This window comes from Simochromis diagramma, unplaced genomic scaffold (genome assembly GCF_900408965.1).
Source record: "Simochromis diagramma unplaced genomic scaffold, fSimDia1.1 OVJJ01000413.1, whole genome shotgun sequence".
In the NCBI taxonomy this organism is placed as follows: domain Eukaryota; kingdom Metazoa; phylum Chordata; class Actinopteri; order Cichliformes; family Cichlidae; genus Simochromis; species Simochromis diagramma.
In genome coordinates this window covers 949,202-968,744 of record NW_024386948.1, presented here as the reverse complement: position 1 = coordinate 968,744, position 19,543 = coordinate 949,202, and the positions used below count along the sequence as shown (strand labels likewise).

Sequence of the window (19,543 nt, the reverse complement as noted above, 5' to 3'; positions counted from 1 at the left end):
TTCTATTTCAAACACCTTTGCCTGTGAGTGCTGCAGCCTCAGCGCTTTAAATCTTATCAGACAGAAATGATTAGCTTCAAATCCAAATCAACATTCAGTAAGAATTTCATTAAAATTCCAACAATCAATAATATTCCCTTGCAAACAGTAATTAGCGGCGATCTGTATTATACAATGCCAGATGACTTTTTAAATAGTTAAAGCAACAACTCATAGTTTCAAAAAAACTAAGAGAAAGAATTGACTGCTCCTGCCGGTCATGATAAAACCTTGATCTTGCATGTTTTGAGGTAGCCCATGGAAGATTCCTGGCTCTGTTTTGGATCATTATCACAATGAGATCCTTCCAGAATTTTGCTGGTTTTTAACTGAATCTATCCTTCTCTCTACCATTGCCACAGGCTGCAACTCAAGCCAGCAGCCCGACTGATTCAACCCCATGCTTAAACCTGGGAAAGATAATCTTTTCGTGACATTCGGCACCACTTGCTTTGAAATTTTCATAGCTTGGCCTTTCCTTATAATGATTGTTAACAAGCCATAGCCCTAACAGGCTAATAAGGGTCTGAAAACTTATCTAAAAGCTCGATTCTCATAGGGTTCTCAAAATTGTACATGGTGTTCGTTCCTTTTTTTCTTTTTTACCCATTGAGTTATTAACTTTTATCCCTTTCAGAGATTACTAGCAACAGGAAAAACTAGCTCATAGCTCTGCTAGCATGAAGAGAAAAAAAAGGCAATGTTTATTGTTTTGAAGGAGACTACACTTACACAGCATTATTAAAGTTGAACGGTGTAAGACTGTAAAGGGCATCTCTAGGACTGAGGCAGTAGGTTTTGTCCTTGCTTTTCTTATCACCGTCCTTGGTACCTGCTCAGGTCTTTGAAGCCATGTAGCTGGAATTATAATGATAAATCCAAAGTGCTCTTTCTCCCCCCCTTTCAGCTCTATTTGCCCAAGCTGAAGTGACAGATGTTTGAATGCGAGTGCAGATGTCTATGAGAGGAATTTAGCTATGTTAGGACTATTGAAGTCATGTGCAAACACTCTGTCACTGTGTTCGCTCATTCTGAGCCCCTTCTGCAACTCCTTGGGACTCACGGGTGTTGGGTTTTCCATCCTCACAGCTAGTTAATTACTGTTAATTACACTCACCTGGCATCCCAGGTGTAAATCAGTCCCATATTAGACGGCTAGAGAGGAATGAAAAGAAGCTCTGCAAGAAGATAAAACCCACCAATGCAAACCTGACATTCTAGCAGCAGGAATTAGTCATTCCTTGGGTGCACAATCCATCTGTGATGTCCAGGGCATTGCAGGAGCTATTTTAGGATGAAGTGTTGTAGCTTTTTTTTCTTTTGGTACATTCAGTTTTCTTTATCCTGCGTATTTATTTTATGCTGCATTTCTTTTTATGGTTTACAAATTTGCTACTTGTTTTTCTAATTCAGGCGCTACATATAGCAAAAAGGTGTTAATCCTTAAGCTAATGAATGGTCCGTATTTAAAGGTCAGTTCAGGTAAATGTTGCTATCTAAAAATTTAAATAGCATATGAGTAGCTTATTTCCAGATTGGCTACAAGTATGTGCTAGTATAAACAACAAGCCTTCCAATTTAAATAACAAATTGTGCTAGTACCTGCCATCCAGGATAACACGTTTATGCCACTCGGAGACCTGGAGCCTCACAGCTTTGGTTTGAATGTGCAGGTGGAAAGAACAAAAGTAGCAGCAATACTGGAGGAACTGCCTCTTCCATCTCATAAGCAGACACACTGTTTATTATGGCTCTATTATGTTTGAGCAGGTACTGTAAGAATTTTCTGTGTTAAATTACAACATTACATCTTTTTAATGTTAAAACAGTTACAGTACTCTGTTGTACAATACTGTTAGCTGTTTGTTAGCAGTGCTACTCCTACTTTAGTGTTGCTACTGTAGCCTCCATAAACGTTTTTTTATTTTAAAATATAACTGCACATCTTAACTCCTGTTACCTGATGGCCTGTACACACATACATGGGTATTTTTGTTAGCTTAGCTTTTCTGTGTGTTTTACACCTTTAACCCACATGGAAACATTTCTGTACAGTTAGGGATAAAAGACTTTTCTTTGTCAAGTTCTTGACATCATTATGGATGAAGATGGGTTTTTTTAAAGGAAAACTTCCTGTTTAAAAGACACCCATGCATGTGTGGAAATAAATTTATACACTAATTTGTGCTTCTTTCAATTCTTTCAATATTTCACTGTTTTGTTTTAGCTTTATTATCTTTTGTAAGATGAGACACCAGAACCATGAAGACTAGGTACAGATAGTGTTTCAGGGTGGATGTTTCCTTTGCTGTGGAAAACAAAATACTCTGCATTTCCAATTTGATATAAGAGACACACTGGAAACAGTTCAACATAAACATAAAAATCTTAGCTCCGTAGAGTAATGCGGCTCCTTAAGCCCGAATTCGAAGGCAATAATTGAAAATGTGAAATATTCTTTCATTCCCTCTCGGACTAACCTCGAGTGACAGAATCTATTGGGGATATAAGCGGGCACTGTTTGGGGTGTTTATAGTGTGGAGATAAAATACAGAATTTACTGCTATGCAGAGAGGCAAGCAAACAGGGAGGTCTTTCTTTGTAGCTCAAACCTCTGTGATGCTGGCACTGTAGTGAAGACAACCTCAAAAACACATCCAAGGCACAGGGGAGCTGTAATGCACTGATAGTTGTTTTTGTGTGTGTGTGCACTGCATCGGTGTGGACTTCTTTAAACAATATTTCCTCTACAAGATCACAGAATATTACACACATTCAACATTGTGCATTTGATTCCAAGTTTCTGATCTCGCTAAGGATTTCATGGTGGCTTCTCCAGAGATCCTTTGAGAACCATTTTCTTGTAGTGCTAGTGAAAGGTGAGAACCCCATCATGCCTTTAGGGTATTTGTGAAAAAGCTCAACGCTTACAGATTGAACAAAATGCACAACATGAAATTTCTGTATTGCTGCTAAGCTTTTCTTTTTCCTATCAGTGCAGTCTCTGAAAGCTAAATTGTTGGGATGGCACTGTTCTCTTCTTTGGTATTATTTGTTCTGTAGGTTGGAGGTCTGTATGTGGGCTATGTTAACAGAACCAGGACTATCGGGAGCCTAGCCATTTCACTTCCAGCCTACGGATAATAAATTAACACCAAAGTTACGTGAGTGGGTTAGCCACATTTGCATGAGTTGCCATAGGCAGTAATATTAACTCATTCACTGCCAGCCATTGGCAGTGAATGAGTTAAACCCATTGACTCATTCACTGCAATTGACGGCTATAGACGTCAATGGCAGTGAATGAGTTAATAGGTTCCACTCTGCAACACCATGGAGACAAATAATTGTATTAATCTTGGATTTTGTGATATCCTCTTACAAAAGCTGAAGATATAACAGGAGATCCAACTCTCCAAATAGAAATAACATTGCTGCAGCAGGAAGTCTGCTTGTCATCCAGCAGCCTCTCACCCGCCCATTCATTATCTCGAACCCTAAATAGCATTTAAAATTATTTAATATTCACTTTACAGAGTGCCATGGCAACAGCTGTTTCTCCAGTGGCATTAATATTGCCTCTCCTCTGAAGTCACAAGCCTGACTCTGGAAACACAAACACCTGTGGAGAATCGTGCTACATGGGCTCCACCTAGTGGTACAAAATAGGAACTCAAAGAGCACGACAACTCTTGACACTGCCAAGATAGACTTACGATCAACTTATTGGTCAATTAATCCTATAATCTGCTGTAATGGCCTATCTTTGAGAAACTGTTTCCAATCAAGTAACTTTACAAACTGAACAATACAAATCAACTCTCGGAGCCTACAAGCCACAGCCTATGATCCGTTTCAGATAAAACTGTGGGCATAGAAACAGAGAGGTTGGGGAGGGAAAAAAACAAAAAAAACCCAGAAACTTCAGGGTTACTACATGAAAACAGCACTGTCCTCAGATCGTCTAGGTTCACAGTGCTTGGCATGCATGCAAAGCACTCGCACAAAACAAAGACACATGAGTGCAGTTTAAAGAACGTCTTTAATTAAATTAGGAGTCTTATCAAAATTGTTCAAGTTTTCAGGACAAACAACAGTGCAATCATTGACAGATGAGTATCTGTACACACAAGATAGATTACTATAGTCTAAGACAAAGGCCACAGCTTCAAGTAATGTAAACAGTAACAAGAACATATATACACACACAACCCTGCAAAAACAACAAGCGGGGGAAATTTCATACTTTTTATATTTCAGCCCTCGACACAGATGAAACTATACGATGTCTAAAAGTATACAAACATTTTAACAGTAAGCACCAAGTGGATGCTTTTTGGAATGTAAATGCTCCTTCTCCATTTTCATATAGGCTGGTAATGTATGAACAAACTGTTACATTAATTATTACTCTGCCATTGTGCAGTGCAACAACTCTTAAAATAACACTTTCCACATGCTGTTAAAATGCCATTTTCAGCCATTTAGGAAGTATTATTTATTACCCTTTGAAACCTGCATTATTCATTTTGCACTTGCCACCGTGCCCTTTGGAAGAATATTGTAGTGGTTTAATACAAACACTAATGTGTTCAATGTTTCTGGCCCATCACCACACATAAAGCACTTTTTTTTTTTGGTCATCCACAGTTTGCATTCTTTTGCCGGTTTCTCCTTTCATTTTGTATCCATGGACGAGTCATCGAGACATTCCATTATCCTCTGCAACTCCTGTATGCAGGGAACAATTGACTGGCTATACAGCTGAGCCATCTTCAGTCTAGAGACAAAAAGATTAGAGCCATCTGTTAGTTAGGGTTGATCGAAAAACATCTAGTCACACTTGCACTAATAACTCCCTGTTATATATTATTTTTTGCTCTTAAATAATCTTAAATCTATAAATAAAAGCTTTTTTGCACCAAGTTTATTTAGAGTCTACACAGTGCCAACAGAACATTAGCAAATGTTAGCAACAACCTCAGAACACAAAGTGAAGCTCAATTCACTTTAGCTGCTAAAATGACTGACAGGCGCATGGAAGAAAGTGGAGAGGCAAACACATTCGTGATCTGTGAATCGGTGTTGAAAGGTGTGTAAACTTGCACTCAACAGGTGGCAGACTTCAGTAGGATGTCCATGATGCTTTGCTTAAACTTGATATTCAAGTCAATAGTTTGTTGCCAGCCCATCAGCAGAGAGGCTGCGGAAAGCCGTTGGTGTATATAAACACCACCCACATGCATGTACAAGTATTATGTACTAACCAAACTGAGGTGTTTATAGTGCAATCCTCTGGTGTAGCGCTGCCTAAACCTCACTACAAGGAAGGGGGCGGGTGGGTGCCGTGGCATCCCACATCAGAGCAAAATGAGTGTTACCTTCTGAGCAGCTCGCGTCCTCTGTTGGGTTCGGGGGAATAGTGCTGGAGAGCGGTGAGGCTGTGAGCCACCAGGATACTGTAACACTGCTCTCGAAGGGCGTTGTGGCTCGCAGTGTCCCATTGCGGCAGCTCACTGGTGTAACGCCACGCCATCAGCGAGTGCTCCAACACGGCGTCCCAATCTTTGTTCCTCAGCAGAACTTGGCCCCACTCCTGACACGAAACCTGAGGTGGAAGACGAGGAGGTGTTTAATGTGACATAAATGTACTTAAGAATAGCAAAAGGAGATCTCCACTGGACACAAATAGCAGCCTTAAAGAACCTACTTTTAAAGGCCTAAAAACACAACTGTGCATGACAAAGACTCACTTTGAATGCCACCAGGTGAGGGTATGCCTTTCTGTAACAGTGAGCGTCCCTGTTGGATCCAAACCGTGAGTAAGGTATGGACCTGTAAACATTGGCCTTCTTTAGCTGCAGGTCTTCCTGTAGATACTTCAGGTCTGATGCCATTACCCTGGGCTCTTGGCTCTAGGGTACAACAGGAATGCACGCCTTAAGTTATGTCAATCGCAGCGTTTCTTCAAAAACACTGCCGCATTAGCTTTACTATAAGCTCAATTGTCCACTGATGAATACCTGTTCGACCAAGATGAGGGATCTAATGAGCTGCACAAGCTGCTGTTTGGAGAGCGGTGTGTGGTGCTCATCCATCTTCTCACACTGCTCCTCTAGCCTTCCTCTCCACGCTCCACCAACTGCCAAGTCCACTGCAAAACCAGGGAACACCAAGCCAAGTTAGCCCTTAACTCCCTTTCCATTATCAAGCGCGTTTTGTTTTTTGCCATGTAGCTTCCAATAAGGTCAGATCACAAAATCAATCGCATATCAGCTCAGCAAGTATAGCTACAATTAATTTAAGGTTAACAGCGTAACTTACATGACTGCATACGCTTTGTGCTTGCGGCTGTGTTTCTTCCTCTTGGAAGTGGGGACGGGGTCGGGACCATACGTGAACTTAATATTTCCAAGTAGGACCTCCTCATTCGAGCTGTAAAGAATTTTATATTTTTAAAAGTTGCATTGTTAAAATAGTTAACATAATTTTACACTCACAGCATGATACGAAACTACCAGAAATACTTTTGTTTTTTTTGTTTTTTTTAAATTTGGCGCTGTTATCGACATGTAGTGGGCGCGAGCGCCTCGATAGCTCGAGCAGGGTGGCGCCTCTCTCCAAACAACAAGTTACACATGTTAAATGAAAAGCTAAAAACTCACCGGCAATTTTGGGCTGTGGAGCAGGTATTTCCGCCAAGGCCCGTCGTGGCTGGCACACAGCTGCCATTGCGACTTAACTTACGGTTTATAACACTCGGGGCTTACAACCTGCTTCGGCCTGGGGCGCTTCTGTTAGCCGAAATTTAAACCCCACGGAGTGGCGAACAATAACTTCTCCACGCTGGTAGCAGTTTAATCTCGGCAGCCACGAGCTTGTTCCGAAGACGTCCTCGCAGTTCTTTGAGCTCTGCCTGAGTTTAACTTGCTACACAAAAAGTCCTCCTGTCAGGTAAACCTGCTGAAACGGTGACAAAAAGACGCTTGTAACTTTTGGTTCTTTCACTTGCACACTAGTACAATGCTGATTGTGAAGCGCGCGACACAAGTTACCGCGCGGGCGTGGTTTGTGGGATTCGCTGACCTGATTGGTTAGACGTCACGACATGCTCAGAACAGGCGCCCAGTATGCAAATTAAACATACTTCTCCGTCCTGCACGTACTCTTCTCTACTTCTCTTTGGCTCTTGGGGAAAACATCACGTGAACGAACAGCCAGCCGTGGCTGAACCCAGAGCCCTTTAGGTAGTAAACTGCATGGCTTGAGACCCGCGTGCATGATACATCTCTGCCATGGACGGAGAGAGGAAGTGCAGTACATATAGCATATGTGAGGCAATGCTTACTTGTAGGCCTGTAAGAATCTTGCAGATTCGAACATTTGATATGGGGATAGTTTTGCATGGCGACCCCGAACTTCCATTTGGTTATTATTATTATTGGTATTTTTAAATGTCATATCTCTTCTCTTACACACAGACATAGGGTTACAGAGACTATAGTACAAACAAAATAGGGTTTTTAAGGCTGACATCAATGCCGATATTTGGTGATTTAAAAATTGGATACTCCCATATATTGGCCGATTTTCTTTTTCTTTCCAATACACAAAACACAAGTAGATTTCCCGACTGTTCTTTATCTGTAGTTATTTACATACTGATCGCCTGGTTGTTGTTTTTGTAGTATTACAAACTTGTATTACCAACTAGGAAGTTGCAGAGTGACCTCTGGTGGACAAACTATGCAACAATTGGGGTCAACGCTCACCATATGTTTGACGAGTGTTTCTCCTGTCTCTTCTTTACTTTTTAATTTCCATTTATGGGTCAGTACCGATAACACCAGCTGCTGCTATGGGTTTCTAATAGAGACACTTGGTTAGCAGAGATCTCTTCATTTAGGATTGTGTATGATTGTCAGAAGTAGTTAGATACTTAATTTCTTACCTTACAGTTACAGCTACAAATCGCCAGATTTGTAGTTTTAAAACTAGCTAAACTATACTTGGATATCTTTTCATTTTAATGCTACTAGGCTGCTTTTGACCAAAGTCAAAGTGGACTAGAAGGATACTGCAGGCACATTAACCTGGGTTCTCTGCTGGAAGGTCCGTCTGTCTCAGCAGGATGAAACTATCTCTCCTCTTCTCCAAAAGTTGATTCTATTCATCTGGATGTAGTGTTTTCAGTGGGAGAAACGTGTCGTCACTCATCCAAGTGACTTCTTCAGTCTCAGCTGACTGCAGGTTTCCCCAATCTTATAAATAGTACATTTGCATAATGACTGAAACTAGCACCACTGAAGGAACAATGGGCAAATTCTCATGACCACTGATAAACAACCACTGATCAAAGCCCACTGATCGAAGCCCACTGATCAATGGCCATGAATACCATTCACAGAGAGTTGGGGAATGGCTGCAATCACAGCATTGCAAGATGGCAAAAGATATACCCTTAGGCCCCCTCCTCGATTCAGAGATGGTCTTTCCCTTTTCACGTAAATGGCCTCCTTGACTCCCTGCTCAAACCAGCGTTCCTCACTGGAACAGAATCAACTTTTGGAGATTTACTTACCTGGATGATTGAGCATGCATCAAGATATCACTCCTCTTCTTCTTCTTTTGGCTCCTCCCCTTAAGGGTAAACACAGCAAGCCATCTGCATCCATTCACCCTATCCCTAGCATCCTCTCCTGTCTGTACCAGTTGATTGTTGATGCATGTATGTCAAATTACCTGTAATATATAGCAATGCGCTTTAACACCAAATCAATACCTCCTCAACTGATATAAAGACTGAAATATTACTCTGAAAAGACAACTTAAAATTTCCACTGTGTGAGAGAAATATCAGGAAAATGAGTAGTTTTACACTAGACATTAGTTTAAATAGATTCACATTTCGCTGTCAGTTTAAAAAGGGGGGTATTTTAATATATCCCCCAATAAATCACATGTAAACTGACAGACAGTACCTTTTATGAAACAGACATTAAAATAAATGGCTGTTGATTTTAGGATGGCAAACTTTAGAAAACAAATCACAGCATGATTGCATGGTGTAGTAACTCATTCAAACCAAAGATGCATGGAATAAGACAAGTTTTTCTGCAAAATATCTTTTAATAGGTTGGTGGGTTGCTGAAAAAAAGCAGTGATTTCTTCTTTGTTGAGAGACATAACCACATCTTGATACACAGCGTGGTTTAGTAAATCATTCACGCACAAAACTCATTCCAAAAGCGATGGTAATAAAAAAACAAACTAAAAAAGTAATCGGATATAATCCACACAGTGTGTTCAATCTGAAATATGCCTTTAAACTTTGCTAAGTTATATATATATATATATATATATATATATATATATATATATATATATATATATATATATATATATATATATATATATATATATAACTTAGCAAAAGTTTAGCAAAGTTTATATTTGATGTTGGGGGAAATTATATATTTCTTTTTTTAAATATATATATATAACAAAATAATCTAAGTGGTAGAATACAAAGCGGTTGTGTGAATGAAGTGCAATGTTTAGTGTAACCTGTATGTTCAACACTTTTACTGAATTTTCCAGTCATCTTGTAAAATAAACAAAAACCAAAGAAAGAAAAACAAGCATCATAATGTAATCTGTTAAAATCAGCTCACTGTTACACAGTCATTTTAGAGCATTTAAATATAACTATACCGCTTCCTCACTGGACTGACAATGAAACTTGTTTTTTTACTTACATGTCTAGAGGTACATTTTCTTTTAAAATAAATACAGTTATTGTAAAACTGCCGCTCGTGAACTGATTGAACTGAAAGTGAAGTCACCCCTAGCCCTGCACAGTATCAAAGCAAATGAACCCTCTCCAGGCAGGCGTTGCTGATTTGCAACAGTTAAAAACTAACAACCTGATTACCCCACATACATATTTTATGAGTTTTTTTTTACTCAGATGTACCACTGCAGGACTTGGATACTCGATGGCTTCTTGAAACTGCTACAGTAAATTTGATAATTAATTATGTACATTATATACACATTTTCTAAATAACTTACATAATGCACACTTAAAAGGGTATAATTTCTATTAGGTACATATCATATTACAAAGGTCTGTGACAGTATGGCTTTGTAAATATGCATTACAATATTGTCATCAGAAAAAAAGCAAGTGCAGTCAGAGGACTCTTTAAGCATCTTATACATCTATTCATTGTAAATGTTATGTAACTTTAATGTTTAGTCTAACTCCTGCCTTTTGCTTTTTAAACTTTGATATGGAGACAGCTCTAAACCTTTATGAAAAATACATGACTCTTACAGCTGACTCAAAGACGACAAGACGCTTAAAGACATACTCCCGCTGACAGCAGAGGCCACACTATAAATTATAAGGAGTAGCCTCTACTTGCTAAGCAGCGTTTTAAGGGAGCGGGTGAGTGCGTTAGCAATGGCTGACATGGTACTAGAGTGGCGGACCAGGGCTTTCATGCTGTGCTCCCCTGGCGCTCCAACAGTGGCAGCCTCAGCTGCTTTGAGCAAACAGATATAGTTCATAACAACCTCGTCAACCTTTGCCACGACTTCTCTCTGTTGGTGTGAGGCTGAGGCTCCGAGTCCCCTAACCAGACACATGCAAGCTTCGCAGAGACAACAAAGCACCTGAAAGCTACAAGTCACGGCTAGCAGCATTTCCTCTGGACTGCTGTGGGCCTGTGCCATCCTCCGGCACGCCCGGCCTAATTCTTTTGACTCAACGGAGAGGAGCTGTTTATACTGTGATACATCCTGGTTAGGCATCTGGATGCCGCGCTCACAGCGACCTATGCTGGATCTCACTAATGCGATGAGCTCGCTGGCATCACGGCGGGCATCAGTGAAGCCGGAAGGGAAACCGTACATGTGGTCTTTGAGGGCGTTGATTCGTGCCAGTCGGTCACTGAAGCTCATGTTATTAAGGACCTCGCCATACAGCTGCTCGCCAGCAGCGTCCAGTGCGGAACCGCAGGGGAATATGGCTGAAGCAGCACCGTTATCCTCGAAATCAGGTCCACTGCGACTTCGTCTGGGCCTCTCCCATTCGATCTCATCCTCTTCGCCCTCACTCTTACGTTTAAAGAAACAGTAACTAAAGGGCCCATTACATCTCCAGGGACTTGTGTCCAGTTTTTGAGAGCCCTTCATTTGTTTTGCATCTTTCTGCAATGGAAAAGCCACAGATGCCCTTCTACTGTCTACCCTACTGCCTGTGGACCAGCACGTGGTGTGGGAAGACACAGAGCCTTGGGAGTAGCTCTTGGAGAGCCTCTTCCTAGTTGGTCTCCGCTGGACTTTGGTGTCACCTTGCGGGGGCAGAGACAGTGACAGGGGCTGCTGGCTCCGGCTTCGGGTGGGCTTCTCAAATAGAGCTTCAACACTACCAGAACTTGCAGTTACATTGCTAGAGCTCCGTTTAAGCTCCCGGCCCCGTTGCAGGCTACTGAAGGGATCTGTGTGTGGTAGCGTCGGGGTGACAGCCTGAATGTGGTTCTGACTCTGCCGGGACTGGACAGAATGATTGGGGTCCTGTGTGCATCCTGAGTTGCTGGAACTAGTGTTGACTTGAACAGGCTGGGAAAAAGAAGGAGGTGGTGGAGGAGGTGGTGGGGGAGGTGGATTCTGAGGATTGGGTGTTGGAGATGTAATGCAAGCTCTTGGACCAGCTGATGCTTGCCTGACAAAAGCAGAAGGATGGTCTCCCCTTCCTAGTGAGATAGTGTTGAGATCTGCTCTTTGACCACCGGGGGCAGCAGAGAAACAAAGAGAATCGTTAGGGCGGGACTGACGAACTGCATGCTTTGACTTCAGGTCTGATCTGAACCATTCCTCTGTGCTGCTAGCTTGGCTTCTTGATCGAGGTGGATGACGGCTAGTGGTACCTCCCCCCTCACGGTTTCCGCCTGTAGCAAGTCCTCCGTCGCGGCTGTTACAGCCCTCTCTCTTATAGAGGGACAGAAAGTGCTCTGGGTCCAGACCACTCCTCTCTAGCTCACTTTCTAGGCCAGAAAAGGAGCTCCTCCTCTCAGAAGTAGCTTTCCTGAAATCTAAAGTCTCATTCCTTCTTTGAGCATGCATATCAGGACTTCTCTTGAGTTTGGTAGGAAGTGTTGCAGAATAGTATGACCGTGCATTTTTGTTTGCTGCCTGCATGGCAGCAGCATTAGGGTTAACTACATTTGGGCTGAGGAATGGAGATGATATGGATGAAGGCATACACGGGCAGCGAGCGATGGTGTTTCCCCTATTTTTAACCATTTCAACAAGCTGGGGGTTGCTAGTAATAAAACGCCTTGTGTCCTTTTTAACTCCTCCTCCCATGCCCGCACTCTGCAACTTCCCTCCCTGATGCATCTGGCTGACTGTTAGATAGTTAATCAATTGCCTGTAGGCCTCGCTGCCTTCCTTCTGGTTCAGCCCTTTCAGACAGGCCTGTTGTTTAGCATGCTGATCATTCTGGAGTCGCTTGTTTCCTAAAGGGTCTTTATGCTTAGATGGTGTGGCTGAGGACGGCCGGCCCGGTTCTGACCCAGGGGAAGGTTGGTGAATATTGGGCAGCATTTTCCGAAGGAGGGCAGGATCTGCATGAGGGTGGAGGTCTTTTCCCTGAGTACTCTGGGCAGGGGTGCCAAAGGGGGTTCCGGGTTTGTTATCTTCATAGTTTAACACCCTGAGTAACGAGGAGGAGGAACTAGAAAGCGGGTGCCTTTGCAGATGGTGGTGTTTTGATTCAATGGCACCAGGGCCAAGGGGTGAATCATTTGGGGTAGCACAAACGCTACTGTTCGTGCTGCCACCAGCATCCAGTGATGAGCACAGAGAGCCCTGCAGTGAACTGTGTGCTTCTCCTTGCAGATTTGAAATCCTTTTTGCTAGATGGTATTCACACAGCCGGGCCACACTCTGTTGTCTCGAAATGGGCTGATGGTCACTCTGTAGGTCTGATCCCTGGTCTGATCCCCCTGATCTAGATTTTTTGGTTGGGGATAGCAACGATGCTACAACTAGATGTTCATCTTGCTCAGCAGCTGAAGCTCCATTATCTGCATCACAGCCCCCCAAGTTGACAACATCTGAGAAGCGGTCAGAGATAACGGAGGAAGGGCGGGGACTTCTATGATGATTACGAGGGAGGCTGTTGACTCCATGGCTCTCGGCTACAGAGTTTTCTGCTAAAAAAGAATCCTGCCTTCTTTGGCTGTCTTCTCGTTCGCAGAATGAGGTGCGCTGGTCCAAGTCAAGATGGCTGCGGCTCCCAATGCTCTCTCCTCGATATCCTTCCCTTGTGCTGAAGGTGTTATACTTTCCGCTGGAGTCTGCTGATTTTTTATGGTGCTTGCCTCCTGGTGTGGTGGAGCTTGGGCGCTGAAGAGTGGCTGAGAGATTAGTCTGGGGCCTTACTTCTGAGCTGTCCGGCCGTGATGATGTGGTGCTTAACTGAGGGCTCCGTCTTGGAGGAACTGCTGGAGGATGAAGGTGTCGTGTTGGACTGCGAGGTTTCTTTTGTATTGTTCCTCCGGTACTGGGGGAGACAGGAAATTCAGTTTTTTCTTCAAGTAAAGGTTGGTATCCTTCCCTTGTGGCCACCAGAAGACGCATGTGGCTCTCGCTCAGTCGGTGAGTAGCAGCTAGTTCAGAGATCTCAGTCATCTCTGAGGAGTTGGTCTCATTACCAGAGTCTGAGGATGACTCTGGACTAAAGCCATGAGATATATAAACACCTAGGTGATAAGAGATACAAAGTTAAATGTAGATCATTCAATCTCAATTTATCTGCTGCTGAAAGCTTTGACTGTTAGAACTCTGAACATGTTTGGTTTTTTTCCATAGCTTATAGTGAATACCAAATTAACTTGTGAATCTACACCAAAACAATTTTGTGCAGAAGTAGCAGTTAATATGAAATCTTAGACAGTAGTGACAGAGAACCAAGCTAAACATATTGTTAATTCTATTTAGCAGGCACAATGCACAACACATGTACCAGATATGGCTAACAGCTAACTCTGCTCCATAGACTCTTAAACAAAGGCCCTGACTGGCAGGTAGCATTAAAAGTTAGCAATTAATTGTCTTAAATCTAAATATGAAAGAAAAAAAAAGCAAGCAAATGGTAAAACATTTAAAATAGTTTGCACTGATATATGATGTAAATAGATACATAGTGGTCAAAAAGTAAGGAAAATGGTTGAAGTAGTTTGATGTAGTAGCTAAAAGTATGGTTAAAAAAATAAAATGCAAGCTAAATATACTAGAAATTGACATAGATGTCTGAAAATAGGAATATGATTGATTTTTAATTTTTAAGCAAAGGTATGGCTAACTGTCGAAATACCTAGCTAAAAGTCTTGAGAGCTTGAAAAAGAAGGCAAGTGTACTTCTACAAGATGTTTCACCTCTCATCCAAGAACCTTTCTGAGTTCTATAAAATGGTGTAGAGTCTCAGGTATTTAACCCCTAGTGGGAGTTGTCCCCTTTGGAAGTAGTCCTGAGCACTGTAGATCATATGAGTCATCACATGAGCTGAGGTATGAAAAAGGGCATGAGTATCATCACATGGGGTTATGGGTGAAACCACTGCAAGACCTTGCCCCAATCCATCATGTGGCCTATGGAGGTCACTGAGGCAACATATTGGGGTCGCTGAAGGTTGACACTCCATCATTTTTAAGAACTAATGAAACTGTCCAGTTGTCTTCTTTTTCAAGCTCTCAAGACTACTATGCCCTAGATGACTGGGAACCTAGACAGACATAACTAGATATTTGTTTTTGCCAACTGGTTAGGGAATATGCATTTTTCCTTAGTGACAGGTGGATGCCAAGAGGTCATTGATCAGTCTTTAGGCTTGCGTGACTAGTACTTTAGCAATAATTTTCTCAGAGACTGCCATTAACTTCCAGCAGCTCCTTGTGACCAGTTGAGAATATAAATTTTTTCCTCATAATCGGTGGTTTTCAGAGGGTTGGACCAGTCTTTAGACCTTTGCGACTGTCTTACATGCTTGATCCCACAGTGTCATCATGGTTGTCACACATCCAAAATGGTGGGCAAGTTAATGTCACGTGGTCACTTGTCTGCAAAACCTTAATTAGCAAATGTGTAGCCAGCAGTTGAAACTGAGCTAAAACGGAAGATGAACATATGAAACTTTTAGCAACAAGTAATAGTTACACTTTTGAAAGTATCAGTAAACATAATTAACAGCTTAAATGGATGTTGAAGGTTAGGTTGGAACTGTAACTAAAACTAGTGGATTAATGTTTGAATTACTCCACTAGTTGCTACTCAACGTTGACCAAGCTAGTAGTTATGGATAATGATTGAGGCAGTTTACAGACCATAACTGCTAAATATGTAATTGTTAAGACTAAATCGTAAGCTGAAAGCAATTCAGATCTAGTTTAAAATGAGTTTAAAGTCCATTTGACAGAGCTAGGGAGGGAGAATTTAAGACGAAGGAAAGTTGGTAACCACTGGCTCAGTCTAAGTAAAAGTGCTGTAAAATCAGTGCTAAATAAAGGCATCAACATTACTTTGCTGCATTAGTATTCAACAGACCTGGATTGTTACCGCTGGGTGGTGGTGGCGGTGGAGGCTTCTGTTCAGAGACCGAGAGAGCTTGCAGCGCTTGCAGTGTATTCATAACCGCATTTTCCAGTCCTCTCTCCCCTCCCCTGCTCCCTTCCCCCTCCCCATGCGTTGGAATGGCATCGATTAGTGAAACCGGAATATCGTCATTTTCACGTGTGCTTAGAGGCCTTCCCTCGGGTGCAACGTCCTCATCCAAACTGTCGCGAAAGCCTGGTGGTGGTGCTGCGATCGCAAGGTTGAGCGTCTGCAGCAGGGTGTCGTCTTCATCATCGTCAACACCATCATCGCCCTCGGGAGGAGGCAGCGACGTCAGGTCGATAATGTCGTCCGTAGAACCGGAAAGTGTGAGAAAGGTAGCTTTGCCAGCTGCTGTGGGTAGGCCCTCCCCTTGGATACCATCATGTGTCTCATCACCCACTGGCGTCCCCCCAGTGGAATCTTCTTCACAAGAATCCTCGTCTGGATCGCTTGTATTGCCACGATAAACTAGCTCCCTTAGCTCCTCACTACTTTCCTCGCTTATGATGTTACTATAGACGTGCTGAAATGGCTCTCTGTCCTGTTGCTGAAAGTATGTGTTGTTGTGCAAGTAGGGCGGTCCGTAGTTGGGTACCTCTGGGCTCTCTAACAGTCTTTCATAGCGTAAGTTCTTAAATTTATTGAGGGGTGGGTTCCCCTCAAAAATAAATGACACTTTGGCGCTCCGAGGTGAGTCTTGAGTTTTGTGTCTGGTAGCCGGAGGCAGAGGAGGGGGCAACGGACTCCTTCGGTTCTCAAGGTCTCTGTCAGGGTTTGGTGGTTCGTGGAAGTAAGGAGAAATGCTGTTTTCCCTTTGCCCATTGTCTGAGTACTCAGAGTCTCTGCTGTAGATCTCTACTTGACCAGGCTCCTCATTGTCCCCAAAAGATGTGCTGTAAGGCCACTCCAGGACACGTTCCTGACCTGCAACGAACACAAGATTTTATCACTTTACCTGTTTTGTATTTTATTTTGATTCAACTTTAAAGACCTGTTTCAGTTAAGCACTCTATTTCAAAGCAGGGTTTATGCAGCACTGTAAAACGTCAATTTTTAAATGTGTGACCTCACAACAAGTTTTCATAGTTTCATGTGGAGTATTTTTCCAGACCATCAACATCTACTACTCAAGTGAAACTTTAGATATCCACCAATTTGTCCTAAACAAATGGCTTGTAATCCATATTATGTCACATACACACAGACAGGGCTGGGCCATATCATACCATACCATATGATATTCACGGTAATACCTGTATAATGTTAGGCGATAAGAAAATGAAATATCGCAATGGAATATGGGTAAAACGCGCATGCGCAGTGCCTTTGTTTTCATACGCACATGGCAGAAAAGCATGGCGGCGACAGAGAATGGGAAGGACGGAAGCGGTTCGTTGAATGAAACAGATGAACCAGGATTGGTTTGTTAAAATGGTGCAACTTCAGTGGTGTGGAACTGGTTTGGCTTTCGTCCGTCAGATACACACCAAAGCAAAATTTTTGGTAGAGCATGCAAGCGGGCCGTTGTTATTACCATATTTTTCGGAAAATAAGTTGCTCTTAAAATCCTTTGATTTTCTGAAAAAATCGACAGTGCCCCTTATAATTCTTCTGTATGAATTCTGGTTGTGCTTACTGACCTCGAACCGATTTGTGGTACACGGCGCTCAAAAATCTGTAAAAAAATGTTTTAGTACGACTTTGCTAAGCTACGAAGCCGCACCGCTTGATGGATTGTCGGAGCATTACAGCTACCGTAGTCGGGAACCTTGTGGAGTGATACATACTGTGCTTCAACATAATATTACCGAATTGTGTGTGTATAACCTCTTTTTAAGTTTTGTGGATATTATACATGGTTATGCTCAGGATATGTCAGCCCATTTCCACTGGAAATGCCTTTTAGGTTAGACTGCCAGCAAGGAATTTGCATTTTCACTGTTAAATTTTTATGTAGCTTTAATGCACATAAAAAAACAGCCGCTTGTTTAAGTAAAAATACATTGATTTTTTTTGTTGGGTTTTTTTGCACTAATAAAGTTGCGGAGTTGCAAAGTATTGTCTCTAGTGTTATACTGTTATTGCAAATTTTCAAATATATATCGTGATAAATATTTTTGGCCATATTGCCCTGCCCTACACACAGACATGGATCATACTTACTAAGGTCATCCACTCCTGTGCTATTGCAGTGGGCCATGCTGAAAATAGATCTCCTCGAGTCCACTAGGAGGCGATAGTATCCTGCTGTTAGACAAGCCAGGTTCATTGCATCACTTGACTCCATGATCAGTGTGATTGGCTGTGAAAACAAAAAAGGGAGGATGTGCAGAAAAAAAATAGTTAAGGAAAACAACAGATGCTAAAATTAATGCAAGGCATTTTTTTGGGGGGGGGGAACTTGTTTTCAAAGACAGCTGTGCTCTTTTCTCACCCTGACGTCCAGAACATGCAGCTCCAGCCGGACATTGGTCTCATCCTCAGTGAGGATCTCAATGCGATTCACATGGCTGAAGTCAGCCAATAGGGCCACCAGGTTTGTGCGGGCATTGATGACGTGGCTGATGCCGTAACGTGGGCCCACTAACAGCGTCACCTCTGTCTGTTTCTCACCTTGCTGCGGATTTCAAAATAAACAAACAAATTAAAATCAGCGAAAAGCTCAAGAAGAACTCACATTTACTCTCAAACTTTTCACAAGGCTTCCTGGATCAAATGGGCTTACCAACAGTATTGATTTGAACTCCCTCCCTCCAAAGAGTCTGAGTTCACTGAGGTACCTCAGGTAATGCACCTTGGCCTGCAAAGCGGTCAACTGTGCAGAGAGGAGCAAGGACATTAGTAAGAATCTGAAAAGGAAATAGCTTTCACCACAAGCAAATGCAATTTGTCTTCTAATGTCAGGATGTAAAGCACTCTCAAAACTATTTTGATCTGGCCCGCTGATTTTCCATTATATCCCATCATGTCATTTATATCTGATAAGGTTCCAAAGAGCTGCTCCACAGCAGTGCCACTCTTTACACCCTGCTTTTGTGGAGTTGTGCCTCTCCTGCAGCTGAGGGTGAGTGGGATTTAAACTCGAGATGCCAAACATTACAGCTGCTTTCATTTTACTCCAGTGTTCATTCATTCATGACCTGAGGTTTTATCCCTTCACTCTTAATTCCAAAGTGTAGTCCAGCAATATTTTACTGTGCAGTCAGCCTCACATAGAAAATGCTAATGGGAACGTCTGATCTCTGTGAATACATTTGATTAGCTAGTGCCAATCGAGCCGCTTAGCCTTATGCACATGGGCTGAAGCTTTGGTGTGTTTCAACTGATATACATTCATCACCTACAACATAAAGCTGCATTACTTTGATTAAGCTGGACAATTAAACTGGAGTAATATCAGTTTGCCTGCTGATAATTGATGTCGCCAGCATTCAGGTTCTTTGCCCACTTCTGCTTTAGAGTGGCTCTTTGTATATTATGATGTACAGACGTGTAACAAATCAAAGAAGCACAGGCACTGTGCCTGGCTTGGTGCTTTTTGAGACCCAGCCCATGTTTCAACATGCACGGGAAGTTGTACATGAGCTTATGATGTGTTCTGGAGTGGAGAATGGGGGTCATTTGAAAAAACAAATCATGGTGGACATAGCCTTTGCACCTTACTGTTGGTTCTTGATGGATTAGATCAAGGGTGGTAAACATATGTCCCAGGGGCTAAAATCAGCCCAGCAAAGACTCCAATCCAGGCCACTGGATAGCTTTAGGAAAATTTTTGTATTTGCTTAATTGAAGTTTTAAAGCATTTCCTGCTGATAAAGGTGGCCCACATCACCATTCA

General features: G+C 42.3%; 2 protein-coding genes across 2 annotated transcripts in view; both read right to left on the bottom strand.

The window, feature by feature from the left end:
* Positions 1–4,405: 4,405 nt before the first annotated feature.
* Positions 4,406–7,110, bottom strand: LOC120737604. The gene is made up of 6 exons (XM_040038406.1): positions 6,705–7,110; positions 6,364–6,474; positions 6,063–6,193; positions 5,793–5,954; positions 5,421–5,647; positions 4,406–4,819 (listed from the first exon to the last, which is right to left on the bottom strand). The coding sequence occupies exons 1-6, from the start codon at positions 6,769–6,771 to the stop codon at positions 4,717–4,719; spliced, it is 801 nt and encodes a 266-aa protein (XP_039894340.1). The 5' UTR covers positions 6,772–7,110; the 3' UTR covers positions 4,406–4,716.
* A 2,416-nt stretch (positions 7,111–9,526) lies between these two features.
* Positions 9,527–19,543, bottom strand: part of LOC120737561 (FERM and PDZ domain-containing protein 4-like) — a 63,276-nt gene continuing 53,259 nt past the window's right edge. The window contains exons 12-16 of the mRNA XM_040038348.1: positions 18,431–18,520; positions 18,140–18,322; positions 17,869–18,007; positions 15,655–16,629; positions 9,527–13,814 (exon numbers count right to left, since the gene is read on the bottom strand). Of these exons, the coding sequence (XP_039894282.1) occupies positions 10,462–13,814; positions 15,655–16,629; positions 17,869–18,007; positions 18,140–18,322; positions 18,431–18,520 (4,740 nt within the window). The 3' untranslated portion in view covers positions 9,527–10,461. The remainder of the gene's footprint in view (positions 13,815–15,654; positions 16,630–17,868; positions 18,008–18,139; positions 18,323–18,430; positions 18,521–19,543) is intronic.